Raw genomic sequence first — 19190 nt, 5'->3', positions numbered from 1 at the left:
CCTTTCCCTTCCCTTCCCTTCCCCCACCATCCACATTGTTTTCAGCACCTGATGGGGTTGGGGCAGGACAACACAAAAGGCCCTCCCTTCCCAATTGACCCAGAACTAAGTGTGGCTTTTCAGTTTGTCCTTGCTTTCAATCCTTTAATTGCCAATTTTAAAATGATAAGTTAATTTTTTAACTTGTAACACAATTTAATGTCTGTACATTTACATCCTCCAGGTGGGACCAGAATGTAGCCCCAATATACACCCCTTATTTCAATTTAAGTTAATTGGGATGCTGAGAATCACCCTGTGAGCTTTCTCCAGCCTTCTTCCTCTGTGGGCTTTTAATTAATTAATTCCTGTGAAGTCCTAGGCCTGAGATGATTCCGTTAGTAACATTTTGATTGGCATTATATTACCAGTATAAATATACGACAGAATTACAGGAGTGAGGTACTTGGTTTTCTCATTTGCTTAGTCTCTAAGCTGGCAAGCCACGGGATTATTATTATTTTCCTTTTTTTTTTGATGTGAGTTTCTTATGTGGAAAGCAACTGATATTGTAGTCAGCTCGGCAGCCTTGTTTGTGTTCTTTTCCTGTAATGGGTATTTGGCCGGCGTTGTCAGTAACCGCTCCACATGCTTGTACAGATTAGTGAGTAATACAGTTCATGGGAAATTTTACGAGCTGGAGCAGATAAGAGCTGGAGATGTTTGTCTTCTGGATGTCAGCTTTAACCTCTCCCTGCACAGGGTGCAGCGCTGCGCTTCCCCTTTCACTCTTATGCTACTTGGGTTTATGTCACGGAAAAGAAGAGTTTCTTTTCCCCTGGATTTCTCTTTTCCTCCCCCGAGCCCCCGTCCCCATTTCAGCGTTGCCCACGTGACATTTCCCGATGCCCTGAGTTCAGGAGGCAGTGTTCTTCTCGGGGCCTTATATTATTTAAGCTATTTTTGCAGTCAAGAAGTTGTGTTGAGCATTTTCATTACTTAGGTAAAAATACACGTAACATTTTGTTCTGTGCACTCTTCTTGATTTTGATTGTTGCTTTTCACATGTTTCTTCTACCTTAGTCTCCAAGGTATGGTACTTCGGAAGGTTTATCTCACCACCCTTTTTTTCCCTAGTTTTTTTTCCTTTCACTTCTCCTTAGCCTTTTACATCTTTCCCTCTCATATCTCTTGCACTAGTTTTTCTTGTTCATTTGTTTTAAAAAAATAGGTATTAAGGCTGGTTTTGAGACCCATCTGGCACTTTGAAAAGTGCTTCTTTTAGACTTTTAAGCTTTAGACTGAAGGAGATCCTTCTGCCGTGAGGGGGTCTCTCTGAGGGAGTTGGGGTTGTTCATCCTGGGGAAGAGAAGGCTCCGGGGAGACCTTAGAGCCCCTTCCAGTCCCTCAAGGGGCTCCAGGAGAGATGGGGAGGGACTCTGGATCAGGGAGGGGAGCCACAGGATGAGGGGGAAGGGTTTTAAACTGAAAGAGGGGAGATTGAGATGAAATCTCAGGAAGAAATTCTTTGCTGTGAGGGTGGTGAGAGCCTGGAAGAGGTTGCCCAGAGGAGCTGTGGCTGCCCCATCCCTGGAGGGGTTCAAGGCCAGGCTGGATGGGGCTTGGAGCAACCTGGGCTGGTGGGAGGTGTCCCTGCCCAGGGCAGGGGGTGGGACTGGATGGTCTTTAAGGTCCCTTCCAACCCGAACCATTCTGTGATTCTGTGAGGGAGAGCAGTGAAAGTGGAAGCAGAGTCTGAACTCTCTGTGCCTGGAAGCATCTCTGTGACTGGTGCTACATGGGTGTCTCTGTACCTTTCCTGTGTCACTTGTCAGCTTAATCCATGACTGTTAAAGTATTTAAATTATAATGTCTGTAGCTTTCTGTTGCTTTTTGCTAATTATTTTTGATAAGCAAATGTTTTTTCACTTGTTGGTCTATATGCTTATTGCATTTGGTAAACAGAGTAGTGGTACGTGCAGAGAGTAAATACTGAAATTTTTACTTTAGTCAAACGTCTGTATTGAGCAACTTGGAATTCAGAGATACAGCCATGTGGCAGTGTTATTGTCTTGTCATCACCAATTCTCTTGGGAAGGTTCCACGTTAGATAATGTGATGTTAAACTGAATCCCTCTCCCTTTTGTTTTTTACTCAGGAATGTTTTGATACTGTGATCGTGAAAACATGAGTCATTTTTTTTATTAAGTTCAGCCTGGAGAAAAGGAGGCTGAGGGGAGACCTTCTCGCTCTCTCCAACTCCCTGAAAGGAGGGGGTAGCCAGGGGGGGTCGGTCTCTTCTCCCAAGGAACAGGCCATGGGACAAGAGGAAATGGCCTCAAGTTGCACCAGGGGAGGTTCAGATTGGAGATTAGGAACAATTTTTACATGGAAAGGGTTATTGCACATTGGAATGGGCTGCCCAGGGCAGTGGTGGAGTCACCATCCCTGGAGGGATTTCAAAGCCGGGCAGCCATAGTGCTTAGAGACATGGGTTAGTGATGGGTTTGGCCAGTGTTGGGTTGATGGTTGGACTCAATGATCTGAAAGGTCCCTTCCAACCCAGGCAATTCTGTGATTCTATACATGATTATTTTTTAAGAAAATCTTGTCAATGTAGCTTGAGGGGAGGTCAACGATAGAAAAAAAGGGGAAACAGTCCTAGGCTCTATAAATTAACCAGATGAATTTAGATTGGAGATTAGGAGAGGGTTCTTCACTGTGAGGGTAGTGGAGCACTGGAACAGGTTGCCCAGGGAGGTGGTTGAGGCTCCATCCCTGGAGATATTCAAGGAGAGGCTCGACGAGGCCCTGGGCAACCTGGTCTAGTTGGGGGTGTCCCTGCTGACTGCGGGGGGGTCGGACTAGATGGCCTTTGGAGGTCCCTTCCGGCCTGGGCAATTCTATGATTCTATGATTCTATGAATAGAAATTTCAGAAAATGGTCTGGCCATCTAATAAGGGATATGTGTAGCTAAAAGTGATACATAGTGCCTTGTCTCAAACATTCTGTGTTATGAATATTTTTGGGAGGATGTGGAAGGAATCTAGAAGAGGACAGACTGATTCTGGGATAATGGGCTGTCGTTCTCGAAAGGAATACTTGGAAAAGAGAGGCTCTTTGTTCCCAGGTGTTGGTGGGGACCTGCTGAAAGACCCAGAAGGTGGACTGTGTGAAGACAAAAAAGGGGCTGGACGGGATGTTTCATTCTTCAGAGCGTAGAACTCCCATCTGTAAGAAATGCACGTGGCTAATGGGCTGCTTAGAGAAATAGGGCATGGCCAGGGAACAGCTGCACGGAGCAACTTGCTCCCCTAGAGAAATTTCAAATGTTACGGGGGGAAAAAAAATGTTGTTTGCAGGGAAATGCTGGTTGTTTCTCCCCTGCACAGCCTGGGGCTCCTCTCCCTGCCCTCGCGCGTGTCCCTGCTTGAGCGGTGCCAGCAGGGCTTGCCCGAGCGGGCACGGAGAGGGGGCCAGAGGGAAAAGATGCAGAAAATGACCCTTTTGGCTGCCATCTGGAGAATGGTCTTCCCCTGCCACATCATATCTCCTGTTTTAGTGACCCTCTCCTATTTTAGTGACCCTCTCCTATTTTGGTGACCATCTTGGCCAAAACGATGCCCGTTCCTCTTCGCTTTGCCGGATGAAACGGGAATAGGGTAATACTTCCCTTAACACTTGTGTAGTGGGGAAGCAATTTGGTTTATTTGTTCTTTTTTACCCAGGTGAAGAATACATTGGCCATTAGAATTTAGACAAAACCTCACTAGAGTTTTTAACAGTGAAAAGGAAAATCTAAATAAACTTCCTGGTTTTCTCAAGCAGCAGCTTCCACTTGTTTTTGTTTTTTTTTTCCCCCCCTTCTAATTAGAAGAAAGTAACAATATTTATCAGAAACATTTAGGCCATTGAGGAATCCGGAGAAATGCAGGAAATGCAGTTAGAACACATAATGTATGTACTAATACTTTATTTGTCTTTGTGTGTGTGGATTTGATGGCCAAAAAGGAAGAGGCCCCAAGGGCTCCTTAGTATGCAATTAATATTTTGGCTAGAAAAGCAGCAGATTGTTTCAGTATGCTTACATGTTATGACATCATATTCCAGTAAAATTATAATGAACAGAATTTTTGTTTGTCTCTGTGGCAAACCAAAATGAGTTTTCTAATTGTCAACAGACCTCGGTGATTTATTTAATTAGAGTGGCGCCCGCTCACACCAACTTAGTTAAGGTCTGTCAGCATTTCTGTTATGAACCCCTATTTTTAGGGGTTTATAACTAGTTGTAAATATTTGCTCGTTGCTGAAACTTGGCATTCAAGGTCACAGTCGTAGAGCAAATACCCTTTTTCAGGTTGACTATTCCAAAGTGATACCAATGGCATTGGCTAAAAGGAGGTTTCTGATGCTACGAAACTTAGAGGGAATAAAGAGAACCTGCTGAGGGGGCCAGAGGGAAAAGATGCAGAAAATGACCCTTTTGGCTGCCATCTGGAGAATGGTCTTCCCCTGCCACATCATATCTCCTGTTTTAGTGACCCTCTCCTATTTTAGTGACCCTCTCCTATTTTAGTGACCCTCTCCTATTTTAGTGACCCTCTCCTATTTTAGTGACCCTCTCCTATTTTAGTGACCCTCTCCTATTTTAGTGACCCTCTCCTATTTTAGTGACCCTCTCCTATTTTAGTGACCCTCTCCTATTTTAGTGACCCTCTCCTATTTTGGTGACCATCTTGGCCAAAACGATGCCCGTTCCTCTTCGCTTTGCCGGATGAAACGGGAATAGGGTGATACTTCCCATAACACTTGTGTAGTGGGGAAGCAATTGGGTTTCTTTGTTCTTTTTTACACAGGTGAAGAATACATTGGCCATTAGAATTTAGACAAAACCTCACTAGAGTTTTTAACAGTGAAAAGGAAAATCTAAATAAACTTCCTGGTTTTCTCAAGCAGCAGCTTCCACTTGTTTTTGTTTTTTTTTTCCCCCCCTTCTAATTAGAAGAAAGTAACAATATTTATCAGAAACATTTAGGCCATTGAGGAATCCGGAGAAATGCAGGAAATGCAGTTAGAACACATAATGTATGTACTAATACTTTATTTGTCTTTGTGTGTGTGGATTTGATGGCCAAAAAGGAAGAGGCCCCAAGGGCTCCTTAGTATGCAATTAATATTTTGGCTAGAAAAGCAGCAGATTGTTTCAGTATGCTTACATGTTATGACATCATATTCCAGTAAAATTATAATGAACAGAATTTTTGTTTGTCTCTGTGGCAAACCAAAATGAGTTTTCTAATTGTCAACAGACCTCGGTGATTTATTTAATTAGAGTGGCGCCCGCTCACACCAACTTAGTTAAGGTCTGTCAGCATTTCTGTTATGAACCCCTATTTTTAGGGGTTTATAACTAGTTGTAAATATTTGCTCGTTGCTGAAACTTGGCATTCAAGGTCACAGTCGTAGAGCAAATACCCTTTTTCAGGTTGACTATTCCAAAGTGATACCAATGGCATTGGCTAAAAGGAGGTTTCTGATGCTACGAAACTTAGAGGGAATAAAGAGAACCTGCTGTCCAGGCCTCTTATTTGGGGAATCTTCTTAAAAATCTCAAATGTCCAGAAGAGCCAGATGAAAATGGACTTGTTTTAATAGGTTATATGTGACTAGTTGTTAAAGTATTATCCTTTATCATAATATTTTTTTTTCAATTGAATGTTTCATTTCACATGTCCTTGTGTCGTCTTCTGGTCTTGTAATCTTCTGTCATTGGGCTGTTTCTGTCAGCTTATGTTTGAGGAGTGAGCCAGTATCTGAAGCTTGGGAAGTGTGGGTTAGATGAATGGACAGTGAGGTGGATTGAAAACTGGCTGAAAGACAGAGCTCAGAGGGTCGTGATCAGTGGCACAGAATCTAGTTGGAGGTCCCTAAGAAGTGGTGTTCCCCAGGGGTCAGTACCAGGTCCAGTCCTTTTCAATACATTCATCAATGACCTGGACGAAGGGATGGAATGTACCTTCAGCACGTTTGCTGATGAGACAAAACTGGGAGGGGTGGCTGACACAGCAGATGGCTGTGCCACCATCCAGCGAGACCTGGATGGGCTGGAGAGTTGGGCAGAGAGGAACCTGATGAAATTCAACCAGGGCAAGTGTAGGGTCTTGTACCTGGGGAGGAATAACCCCCTGCACCAGGACAGGTTGGGGGTGACCTGCTGGAGAGCAGCTCTGAGAAAAAAGACCTGGGAGTCCTGGTGGACACCAGGATGCCCATGAGCCAGTAATGGACCCTTGTGGTCAAGAAGGCCAATGGCATCCTGGGGTGTATCAAGAGGAGCATGGCCAGCAGGTTGAAGGAGGTCATCCTGCCCCTCTGCTCTGCCCTGGGGAGGCCCCATCTGGAGCACTGGGACCAGTTCTGGGCTCCCCAGTTGAACTGCTGGAGAGGGGACAGCAGAGGGCTACAAAGATGATGAGGGGACTAGAGATGTTCTAGTTCTTTACAAGGAAGGCCTGAGGGATTTGGGTCTGTTCAGTCTGGAGAAGAGAAGACTGAGGGGGGATCTGATCAACCCCTATAAATACTGAAAGGGTGGGTGTCAGGAGGATGGGGCCAGGCTTTTCTCAGTGGTGCCCAGTGACAGGACAAGAGGGAACGGGCACAAACTTGTACGTAAAAAGCTCCATCTAAACATGAGGAGGAACTTCTTTGGTGTGAGGGTGGCAGAGCCCTGGCAGAGGCTGCCCAGAGAGGTGGTGGAGTTTCCTTCTCTGGAGACATTCAAACCCACCTGGACACGTTCCTGTGGGACCTGCTCTGGGTGACCCTGCTCTGGCAGGGGGTTGGACTGGATGATCTCCAGAGGTCCCTTCCAACCCCTGTGATTCTGTGATCACCCAGGAATCTTTTTTACGTAAGAGTTTTCTCCAATGCAGAATCCTAACCTTTGCAGCCACCATGTAGAGCGCAGGGAGATGCATGTTCTTTAAAGGTGGGTAGTTTTAAAACTTCAGAAACCTAATGAGTCCTCACATGAAGTGATGTTGTTGCAAATCCTGACTGAGAGAGCAACAGAGGGCTGAGCAGTGTAGGACTGATGTTTAGCTGTTCTTGTGGTGGCAAACATTGTGCTGATAGGTTATTATATAATAGTCAGCAAATTCTGTATAAATATTCCCAAGATTGCTGATGTTTTCAGTCCTTTTTAGTTACTCAGATGTAACAAATTGGGAAGGTTTGGTGATGATCAGTGATATGATATTTTATCTTTGCTTGGGGTTGTTTCTGACAGGAGTGTTCATCTTCAGGATGCAGGATCATTCTGTATTAAAACTCAGTTTAATCACTGCACTGTGATTTTGGATTGTACTATTACAGTTAGTTTAAAGGCTTTTGTTAATACATTCTCTGTCCTCACAACTGAGAAGAGGAGGATGTTTTGATTCTAACACTCCATGTTGCAGAGAAGCCAATATCTTCACAGATTTAGTCCATTTTGTGAGGATTTCAGGTGCTCCTTTGCACTTCTCTGGCAACATTGATGTTATCAGTGCTCGGTTAACTCTGCTTGAGGCCAAGCAGAGCAAGAAAAGTTTAATCAAAACCATGTAAAAGCCTAATCATTCTGCCAGTGCCAAAGAGCTGCGTGAGGCTCTAGAGCCACAGGCTGAATATCATTTTTCCATATTATCACATAAATAGCTCCCTAAACACTCTTTAAAAGAGAAGGTGGGGAGGGGTGAGGGAAAAGAGAGGGCCTGTTGTGGGATCTGAGCTTAGAAAGTGGATTAAGGTTCATGTGTTTCGTCCTTGGCAGGTAATGGAGAGAAAGGTAGGTCTAGTAGCTCAACAAGGAACAGGAACTTCTGGTGGATGTTGTATTTTCCTTAAATCTACGAAGTTGCAAACAGCAACTGCCACATTTCTTTTTATTTAGAGAAGATTGTGAAGTAACCAGGTGGGATGTGCTCTCAAGGTGCCTACTGCTTTTGCCTGGCAGAGCTTATCCTGTGCTAAGCTGCAACTAAGAGATTAGACCATTTCCACACTCTAGTTCTAGATGATTCTACGAAAAGGAAGGATTTTTCTCCTGTGAGGGTGGTCAAACACCAGAGCAGCAGATTGCCAGGTGGCCTGTTGAATCGACCACCCTTGGAGATAGTCAAAACCCAACAGAAAGTGGCCTTGAGCCACAATCTGCTCTAACTGACCTGCTTTGAGCAAGGGGGTTGGATCTCCAGAGCTCATGTCCCACCTCAGCTATTCTGTATTTCTGTGGTAAAGTAAGGAGAGAATTTCAGAGGAATCCCATTAGTGGTGCAGAGGAGCCAGGGACAGACAGCTCTAAGCCAGCTGTGGAAGAAGTGGAGTTGATGGTGACTATACTGACGAAGCTTTGAATAATTTTTCCCTTGATTTTAAATAAGTGTAATATTTTTCACTTTGGAAATATGGTTTGACCTGTGTTTGGTGTCAAGGGCCTGTTCCTGATTCTTGGATTTAAATTTTTTCAAAGTATTATTTATATCTATTGCCTGCATATTCCCTAAATTTGTCAGTATTCCCTCAAGCAATATTGCAAACCAAATAAAACTAATAAATCAAAGGAGAAGGCTGATATAGGAAGCATTTTATGCAAACTCATTAAGTGATGGGAAAGGGTGAAATTCTGCCTTTCACTTTAAAAACTACCAATTTTTTTGAGGTAAATCTCAGTCCGAAGCCACAGTACGTTTTTAATTGTAGATTTTGTCACATTGGTAGTGTCTTGGTGTTGTCTTTGTACCTTTTAGAAGCAGAGGGATGCAAAGGGTGAATGTTGTGTGTCAGATGCAAGGAAGAACATGGTGGAGTGGGCTCCCCAGTTCAAGAAGGACAGGAAACTGTGTGGAGAGGGGACAGCAGAGGCTACAGAGATGATGAGGGGGCTGGAGCATCTCTCTGATGAGGAAAGGCTGAGGGACTTGGGTCTGTTTAGTCTGGAGAAGAGAAGACTGAGGGGGGATCTGATCAACACCTATAAATATTGAAAGGGTGGGTGTCAGGAGGATGGGGCCAGGCTTTTTTCAGTGGTGCCCAGGGACAGGACAAGAGGGATCGGGCACAAACTGGAACATGGGAAGTTCCATCTCAACACGAGGAGGAACTTCTTTCCTGTGAGGGTGGCAGAGCCCTGGCAGAGGCTGCCCAGAGAGGTGGTGGAGTCTCCTTCTCTGGAGACATTCAATCCCACCTGGACACGTTCCTGTGGGACCTGCTCTGGGTGGACCTGCTCTGGCAGGGGGTTGGACTGGATGATCTCCAGAGGTCCTTTCCAGCCTCATGGGATTCTGTGGTTCTGTGTGTGGGATAGAAATGACCATTCTTGAACCATCTCTTTCCTTGGTTTGAGGGCGGATTGGTTAAGGAATGACACCGTGGTGGTTGAGTTTCATTAGGCACGTAGGAGCTTTGCAATGTTCTCCCAGAAAGAGTGGTCAAACCCTGGAACAGGTTACCCGGAGCTGTTGCGGAACCTTCATCCTTGGAGATCTCCACAACACCCTGGACAATGTCACCTCAGAGTCTGACCCCTGCTGTGGGCGCTACGTTGGACCAGATAAACCTCCAGGAGTGTTTCCAACCTGAGTTATTCTATAATTTTATGAAAATGTTACCTAAGCAAATGCGTTTCCAGGCCTTAATAATTCCCTATAACTGTGTTAAACTGTAAACAGGAAAGCACAGCAAATACCCGCTTTTGGCATGTCGTAAAGGTGACTGAGCTCACCCCTCCGAGGCCCTATAGCCTGAGGCGGCTTGGAGCCGCTCGTACGGGTTTTGCTCTTTCCATATAAATGTATTTTTAGAATTAGGCACAAAGTTCAGGGTCGCTGGGACTGGAGTATTCATGTTTGTTGGCATTGGAAGCGTGCTGCTGTCTGAAAAACCTTTTGGTTTAGAATTGAAACAAATGAATTACAGTTATTAATGAAAAATCTGAAAGTCTGAAAGTCTTCATTCAAAAAAAAATCGCCATCCATGTCAACAGATGAAAACGGAGAGAGCCTTAATCAGGATCCTCTAAGAGGAAGAAGGATAATGTGGTACTTTGCTTGATTTTGGAATCCTGGGCTTTTTCACGTTGCTGTAAAATGTCTACAAGTAATTTGTCAGAAATGAGAAACCATTTCTGATAAGGATGTATTTTTCCAAGGACTAAATCTCCGGTGTGTTAGAAAGGCCTCTGGGGAAGGAGCCAGAGGTGGACGGAACCACAGAGCAAAAAGTATGGAGCAAATTCCCTCACCTTTCATGGAATGTAATTAGAGGAGGTTTGGGAAACGTTCTCTTAAAAGATGATCATTTTAACAGCGATTATCACTAATTATCAGTGCTGAATTGCTAAGTCTGGGGAGGGTGGAGATTTCTGTAGAAATTCCTTCTGTGGACAAGCTCTTCTGTTTGTAGCTGTCATCGTGCTGTGACAGCACCTCCCAAACCCAAGAGTGGCCTTAGGTCTCTTTCTTCATTCACCGGTAGCCAGGGAGAGGTTTCAGGGCAGGGAGGGTGGGCTGGGTTGGCTATTTTTATGCCTGAAAATAGAGCTGTGGAGTTGATGATAGGAACAAAGATCCTTCTTTCTTTGAGGGACAATAGCTGCGCCGGCTCATAGCAAAACGTTCAAGTTTTTTACTTTATCTTTCAGTGTCTTTCAGACGTATTCAGCAAAACAAACCCTGCCATTATATTTGGAAATTTTTCTCTAGGAAGGGGAAAAAAAAAGGAAAACAATGTGGTGGTGATTGCTGCTTTTCATTCAGTGCCCAGAAAGTGTTTGGCTGTTACAGGAGGAGAGCTTCTCCCTACCCTCTGTTAGACTTGGGAAGAGCACTCCTCCTCATCCTCTACAACAATTTCAATGCTAGAGCTTTAAAAAGGGGGTAGAAGGACATTGTCCTGGTCCCTCATTCTCTGCCCTCTGGCTTTTTGTCATCCCCAAGAGCTGAGCCACGCTGGCAGGCTTCAGATGAGAGACCTCACAATCCCCTGGGCCACTTTCCTGTGGGACAGGAGTTGTCTCCCAGGCCTTGCTTCCACTGGAGCTCTTGGTTCTCCTTGGGTTTAATCTTCTCAAGACTCAAAGAGAAGATTTGAGTCTTGAGAAGTGTCGAGACTCAAGAAGAGAGCAGAGCTGGGCTGTTGGGCTTAAGTACAGTAGAGAGCAGAACCCTACAAACGTGGGTGAAGAGCTGCCTTTGTAGGTATGAGCTGCTGCCAGAGCTATGGATGGCCTTGCCGAAGAACCCTCCACGTAATTGAGCTTTAGGTCTCATTCTGTGAGAAAAAGATAATGTTTTCTCCCTGACTGCTGCTCTGTATTACATAAAATTGTTGGTTAAAGTCTGTAACTTGTATTGTCGTTTTCTTTCCATGATTTCTTTCCAGGTATCACTGCCCAGTGCCTAAAATTTTCTACGTCCAGTTAACTGTGGGCAACAGTGAGTTTTTTGGTGAAGGAAAGACTCGTCAAGCTGCTAGACATAATGCTGCAATGAAGGCCCTTCAAGCTCTCCAGAATGAGCCTATTCCAGAAAAATTACCTCAGGTTTGTGTTTAAAAAAATTGTTCCTCATCTTCATGTTAATATACCAAATTGAGCAATTTAATTGCCAGTTTTTCAGTGTTTAATTTTTAGTGTTTTGGTTTTTTTCTCATATTAGCCTCAGTAACGAGAGAGATAATGAATTGAGCAATTTAATTGCCAGTTTTTCAGTATTTAATTTTTAGTGGGTTTTTTTGTTTTGTTTCATATTAGCCTCAGTAATGAGAGAGGTAATACTAACAAATTGTTGGTGTGACTTCTTTATAACAGCACACCTAGCATGGGACTAGACTTAAATAACAAAAATCAGTCAGGATTTTAAAGATAGGATTATCAATAGAGATTAGGTAAAAAATAAAAATAAAATCAAATGTTTCAGATTATACCAAAAGTAGAAGAAATTTCCCTTTAGTGAGTGGCTTCATGGAGAACGAATTATGAATCTTAAATGTGTGTTGTGCCATCAATGTGATCTTCACAGTTGAAATAACTTGTCCCCAATGTACCTGAGAACGTGACGGGGCTCACTGGGAGCTACTGGTCACCTGTCTGATGGTTTTAGGCTTTTAGCTCCTTAGTCCCTTTTTAAATAGCAAGGTTTCTCACTGCTGTGTTTGTAAGTGGTCTGTATTGCTGCTTAAAAATGAGAATGTTATTTCCTACTTTAAGAAATACCTAACAGAAAAAATCATTCTCAAAATAATCTTTGCAAATGGAAAGGGCAAATATAATAAAATTGCCCAGTCAAATAAGACAAAATAAATCCATGAGGGGATATTTTGTATACTTTCTGATGATGCCCGTTGAACTCCTGTGTGCTAATAGTACCTTCAGTGTCTTGTGTGGTAGTTTTGAGCTGCTTTTTAAGAATGGAAATAATTTTCTGTATTAAAACAAGTCTTTGTTCTTTATGCCTCACCCTGCATTTACGTACTCCTTTTGATCCAAGGACACTTTGACTCATCCTTTTGTTTTGCCATATTATTTTTCTGGATAAGGAAATTCTCTTTAAAATCACTTACTATAGTTAATATTGATTATTTTTTTTTAAAACAGGAAAACTATTAAAAAAGAATATTGAAAGCCTTAGGAGGAATCTCTGTTTCCATTCTCAATTCCCTTCCTTTCTCTTGGTTTCCAGTCAAATGGATTGGTTGATAAGGAATCCTTAACACAAACCTAAATGGGAATCTTGTATTATTGAAAGATGCTTTTAGCTCAGCATATGCTTAATCTTTGAAAATTATATGTTTAATATTATATTTCATCAGAAGAATCTTTGCATTCAGGTTACCCATTAATCAGTATGGAAATTAAACCACTAAATGCACGGGGTAGTACAGACAAGTAAATAATATATATAAGTAACATTGATGGGTACCTGGCTTATATACTGGGTTTCACAGCCCATGAGCATATGTAATTTACCTTGCAAAAATAATAAAATCTTTAATTAACATGCTTGCCTAATTGGGTCTATTTAGTGTGTATTGACATCAGTGTCTGTTAGGGTGTGCAGGCTTTTAGAAGATGTAGTCCTGGCAAATTGAATTTCCTAAATATTTGTAGGATACTTGGTGTTGCCTTTCTCATGGGCTAACGAAGTAACTTCATTCTTCTCTTCACCACCATAAGTTACGTGTGTAAACTGAGTCACATCCACAGTTGGCTGTGAGAAAAACAGGCAAGACGTGTCCAGGAGATGATCCTATGGATTAGGTGAGATGTTCACACAGGACTTGCCAGACCTGTGGGAGCACCCTGAATTTTTCTTGCAGCAGTTGAAGATCACTTGGGAAACTGTTGGATCTGCAGAAAGGAGACTAAATCGTTTCCTGGGGAAAACCTCTATGGCTTGGTCATGTTGAGGGGGAAGGAAGCTGGTTGTAGGCTAGTCATGAAGAAACATCTCTGTCGCTTCATGGGTTAGAGTTGCAGGTGACTGCAGAAGGCTGGAGGTAACGCTATGCCTAGGTCATGGTGGAGTGCAAAGAGCTGCATCATGTGGTGCTCAGTGGAGCTCTACAGAGAACTGGAGCTTGGTTGAAGTAGAGCTGAAGGGCTTCATGGTGCCAAGGTTCAGACTCCTCCCTGCTTGGTCATATGAATCATAGAATCATAGAATTGCCCAGGCCAGAAGGGACCTCCAAAGGTCATCTAGTCCAACCTCCCCGCAGTCAGCAGGGACACCCCCAACTAGACCAGGTTGCCCAGGGCCTCATCGAGCCTCTCCTTGAATATCTCCAGGGATGGGGCCTCAACCACCTCCCTGGGCAACCTGTTCCAGTGCTCCACCACCCTCACAGTGAAGAACCCTCTCCTCATCTCCAGTCTAAATCTGTTCCCCTCCAGCTTGAAGCCATTGCCCCTCGTCCTGTCACTACAGGCCTTTCTAAACAGGCTCTCCCCAGCCTTCCTGTAGGCTCCCTTCAGGTACTGGAAGGCCGCTATGAGGTCTCCCCGGAGCCTCCTCTTCTTCAGGCTGAACAACCCCAGCTCCCTCAGCCTGTCCTCGTAGCAGAGGTGCTCCATCCCCCTGATCAGCCTTGTGGCCCCAGGGCTGCCATGCAGTGGTGGGGTTTGCCCTCACCATGGGACATGGGCCAGCTCAGTAAAACTCAGCTTCCTTCAGCAGAACTGACCTGTTGGGTCAGCCGTGGGAGAGGATTGATTCACCATTCCTGAAACGCCGTGTGTGGATCAGTCAGTACATGTTAAAGCCTGGTAGATTCAGCTTCTTTGTTCCCCAGTCACCACCACTGAGCTTCCAATGAGAGCCGAGAGGGAGGACAGACCTGCTGGTACCGGGTCCAGAGAAGGGCGACAAAGCTGGTGAGGGGTCTGGAGAATAAGTCTTATGAGGAGAGGCTGAGGGAGCTGGGGTTGTTCAGCCTGAAGAAGAGGAGGCTCCGGGGAGACCTCATAGCGGCCTTCCAGTACCTGAAGGGAGCCTACAGGAAGGCTGGGGAGAGCCTGTTTAGAAAGGCCTGTAGTGACAGGACGAGGGGCAATGGCTTCAAGCTGGAGGGGAACAGATTTAGATTGGAGATGAGGAGAGGGTTCTTCACTGTGAGGGTGGTGGAGCACTGGAACAGGTTGCCCAGGGAGGTGGTTGAGGCCCCATCCCTGGAGGTGTTCAAAAGACGGGTTGATGTAGTGCTGGGAGGTCTGGTTTAGTGATGATGCTCCTTGTTTGTTGTGTGGGTGTCTATTTTTGTCAGTTGGGTTGACGGTTGGACAAGATGATCTTTAAGGTCCCTTCCAACCTAGAAGATTCTGTGAGATTCTGTGACTCTGTACCCATCTAGCCCTGCATCCCAGTAGTAACTCCGTGAATTTCACTGGAATGGGATGCATGGAATATAGCACAGTAAATATGTGAGTTTAGCTTTTGGCCTTCATAACCCCATGTCATAGAATCACAGAATCATCGAACGGTTTGGGTTGGAAGGAACCTTAAAGGTCATCTGTTTCCACCCCCCTGCCCTGGGCAGGGACACCTCCCACCAGCCCAGGTTGCTCCAAGCCCCATCCAGCCTGGCCTTGAACCCCTCCAGGGATGGGGCATCCTTAAATGAAGGCTTCTGTATAATCTTCTTTCATTTGAAGATACTCTTTTTTTTTTTCCCTTTTTAAAAAAAAAACAACTTAGTGAAGGATAAAGTTTTTTATCCCTCTTAAGAGGAGTATTTCCATCTTAGTCCTGCATTGCTCAAGCGTGTAGAAGAGCGAGAGGTGAGCAGGGAGGAGAAGCAGCCAACAAACAGGAGAACCTCCTTTCATGAAAGAGCCATTGTGTGTCTGCCAGAGCAGCCCTGCTCGCTCGGAGAGGGGAGGCTAAGGAAGGCCTTGCAATTAAAGTGTCAGTTGTGGAATGAGGATCAAATTTAAATACAAGGTACTTGAGAGGCTCCTGAAGGGATTTTATCTTCCTGGGGGACGTCATACGACTGAGGTGTGAGACTTTATTGCCTTAGACAGGAGAACCTCCTTTCATGAAAGAGCCATTGTGTGTCTGCCAGAGCAGCCCTGCTCGCTCGGAGAGGGGAGGCTAAGGAAGGCCTTGCAATTAAAGTGTCAGTTGTGGAATGAGGATCAAATTTAAATACAAGGTACTTGAGAGGCTCCTGAAGGGATTTTATCTTCCTGGGGGACGTCATACGACTGAGGTGTGAGACTTTATTGCCTTAGAGTCTCTGCTCCTCCCTGTTCTCCACTCATGGTCCAGCTCCAGGCTGTGTTTGGTGGGACAACACACAAGGATCCAAATTGTAAAGGGCAGGAGGGACAACTGGGGCTTTTCTGGGCTGATATGTTTGTATTAATTGTGAAATTTTAAACAGTATTTCCTACTTGAGAGGCTACATACCTGGTTAAGCCAGTGTATAGCTATAAAACCTAAACATGCTTGACTTAAAGGCTTGGTGACAGTCCAGTGGGCTTGATATTATTTTATGTACATTATGCCAGTGATGGATTATTCCCCATTTCAAAGCTAATTTGCAGGATATTTCTTCTAAATTCACTTGGCTTTGTTTTCTATCTAATTGGTATTTTATTATCGTTGCTAAATGCAACAAACGGAATCAAAAATCTCCCCTCCATCTACATTTACAGATTACGCTTAAGGAATTTTGAATCTTTTTATAGAACTGATTGTTGCCATAGTGTCTCAGTGTAAAGTTGTTTCTTCTACTGGGTAGGTCGTCCATGTAGCTTTTTTGGTTGGCTTTTCAGATTATCAGTGTCCTTTATAAACCACAAACTTCATTAAATACGACACCGAGTAAGATTCTCACTAAGGTTTTTTGCAGACTATCAATACCCCACTCCTTATGGTGGATGCTCTTTATATCCCCAAATTGTATTTTTATTTCTAAATATTGGCCTTTTAACTCTGTTCGGTTGATCTTTCTGAGTGAACCTGCTCAATGCTTTGCCTGTCCTGTAAATGATGACCTACATTCTTGTTTTCAGTGGTACTTTACATTTCATTGTATGAAATGAGCTGGAGGTCCTGCATAATTTAATTCTAACTGCCCTTCTCACTGCTTTGCACTGCCCCCCTTTTTTCCAGCCAATTCTATAAACTTTATAAATTTTTGGTTTATATTTAGGTCCAGATCAACATCAGGGATGTAAGCTGCTTTTTCAGACTCACCATTTTTCTGTTTAATGAGACAAAAAGTGCTCCAGGTCTGCAGGCTGTAGCTGGCTGCTGCTTTTTGGTCCTGCGTTATCTTAAAGATTAGTGTATTAAGGAGTTAAATAAAAGATTGATACATTTCATTGTTAATGTGAGGAACCGAAGGCTTTTTTCATGTTATTTCATAACTTTAGTACATGCACTTTGTAGCTGTGCTGGTGGCTGAAGATTTAGATCAGCCTTTGTTTTGTAAGATGGGAGCTCTGCAGGATTCCACCTAATTCCACCCCAGTTTCTTTGATGTTTACCTCCACTAATAAAAGCTTAGGAGCCTGGCCAAGGTGACGTGGTTGTTGAGAGATCCCAGTTTGAAACCTTGAGGGCTCTGCACTTTGAAAGTAGCTGGAAGTGGAACCTCTGAGGACTAAGGAAGATGTGGCCCTGGGTAGGGAAACACCAGAAGGTGTTGCAGAAGGCAGCTGAGCCCCGGGGTGGTGGTTGTCTGAGAAAAAGAAGACTTACCTAAAGCGTGAAGTAAAAAGCTGAATTTTGGGCAGGATAACGTTTGCATGTGCCTTTTGTTGTTTTATCTCTTAGCCTCTCTGTTTGTTATGTTCCTATGGATAAATAAATAAGGGTCTGTGTTGAGCAAGCTGTTCTCTGTCACTACCTTTTCACACTGGCCGTAACTCCCAGAGGGAAGTCGATGGAGGGGCCATCAGCCAGCTGGACCTGCTGAGGACACCTGTAACCTGGTGACCCAGTCAAAGTCAGGGGGGGTGTCACTGAATTTCTTCTACAGTCTTCTCTGCTTTCTGAGAAGGCTTCTTCCTTGCTTGGAAGGGGCACCCACGGAGAGACTGAGGAACAGGCCAAAGGGTCTGTTTGATCCTCATGTTTGACACAAAAAGTGTGTATTTGGATGATTATTATCCACGTTGTTAATAAGACTAAAATGCACAGAAGTTCTTTTGCTGTCTGTCATTAATTTATAAATCAATGTGTATGTGTTCCTTCATTGTGAAGCACAAGTGCATGATCTATGGCTACTCAATCAGCGGGTGCCTCTTAACGGGACGCTGAGGCAAATGGACCACAACCCGAGAACTCAACAGTCTTTGAGAAATCGGGGCAGAATCATATTAGATCTCCTTGTCTTCTAAAAATTGTAATATATGATTATGTGTTCTTCCTTTTCAGAATGGAGAAGGAGGAAAAGAATCAGAAGAAGATAAAGATGCAAACAAGTCTGAGATCAGCGTAGTGTTTGAAATTGCTTTGAAGCGCAATATACCTGTCAGTTTTGAGGTAAGGGTTACGTATCTGTTTGCTAAGAAAACATTAAAAAAAGTGCCACTACACGGTTAAAAATAGTAATAAGAAGGGTTACGTATCTGTTTGCTAAGAAAACACTAAAAAAAGTGCCACTAAAACTCAACACGGTTAAAAATAGTAATGCACAATATACCTGTCAGTTTTGAGGTAAGGGTTACGTATCTGTTTGCTAAGAAAACATTAAAAAAAGTGCCACTACACGGTTAAAAATAGTAATAAGTTATGAATATGACATTTAAATGAATGCAAATGATAAATTAAAAAAGTGGTGGTGTATCAGTCTAAGACACTGAGGTTTTACTATTCAATGAGACATTTTTTTCAGGAGTATTGGGGACCTAATACTTGGTTGCAAACAAGTGAGTGGCAGAAGGACAGGTCAAGCATCTTCTGTAGGGAGGTGTGAGGTTAATTCAATGAGACATTTTTTTCAGGAGTATTGGGGACCTAATACTTGGTTGCAAACAAGTGGGTGGCAGAAGGACAGGTCAGGCATCTTCTGTAGGGAGGTGTGGGGTTAGAATCAGTAGCCACACTCCATCTGGTTGGAAATAATCTTCAGAAGAGTGAGCCAAAGGCTCTGCTTTGGCTGTAGGTGTTCATACACTACGAAAGTTCCCCCTGAGAGACCTGGGGAAAGTCACAGGGATCTTTTTGTCCTCCACACCGTGGGATTCCTTCCCTATCTCTCCTTAAGCCCTCGTGGTTTTTTTTTTTCTTTTCTCATTTCACACGATTTTTATCTATGAACCTGCTTCTGCCCCTTCTGTTTACCTTCAGTCATAATCTTTGGAATAGCTCCAGTGCTACCGATGAGCTAACGATGGGAGAACAGGTAACAGGATGATGGCAACAGGGAAATGTTTCCGATGAGAAAGCTCTTACAGAACCTGGTTGTAAAAATCTGTTGTTGTTGTTGTGGTAGGAACCACCAGACTTTCAAGTTGAGGGTGGTTTTTTTCCCCCTGTAGGAACCACCAGACTTTCAAGTTGAGGGTTTTTTTTTTCCCCCCTTCCATCTATTTATTTATTTATTTAATGCAGAAAATGCTAATGTGAGTGTCTCTAAAGTTTTATTTTTCTGCTTTATGTTTCACATTGAAACTGAGTACGTATGAAGGAGGTGGGTGATGCCTGTACTGGTG

General features: G+C 43.8%; 1 protein-coding gene across 3 annotated transcripts in view; it reads left to right on the top strand.

The window, feature by feature from the left end:
* STAU2 (staufen double-stranded RNA binding protein 2) overlaps nucleotides 1-19190 on the top strand; it is a 200607-nt gene that overhangs the window by 34228 nt on the left and 147189 nt on the right. For all 3 annotated transcript variants that reach the window (XM_014951916.1, XM_014951915.1, XM_014951914.1), the window contains 2 exons: nucleotides 11408-11567; nucleotides 17911-18018. In XM_014951916.1, the coding sequence (XP_014807402.1) occupies nucleotides 11408-11567; nucleotides 17911-18018 (268 nt within the window). The remainder of the gene's footprint in view (nucleotides 1-11407; nucleotides 11568-17910; nucleotides 18019-19190) is intronic.

The sequence above is a fragment of the Calidris pugnax genome, unplaced genomic scaffold (assembly GCF_001431845.1).
Source record: "Calidris pugnax isolate Ruff unplaced genomic scaffold, ASM143184v1 scaffold61, whole genome shotgun sequence".
Classification (NCBI taxonomy): domain Eukaryota; kingdom Metazoa; phylum Chordata; class Aves; order Charadriiformes; family Scolopacidae; genus Calidris; species Calidris pugnax.
This window is presented reverse-complemented; position numbering and strand designations above follow the sequence as displayed.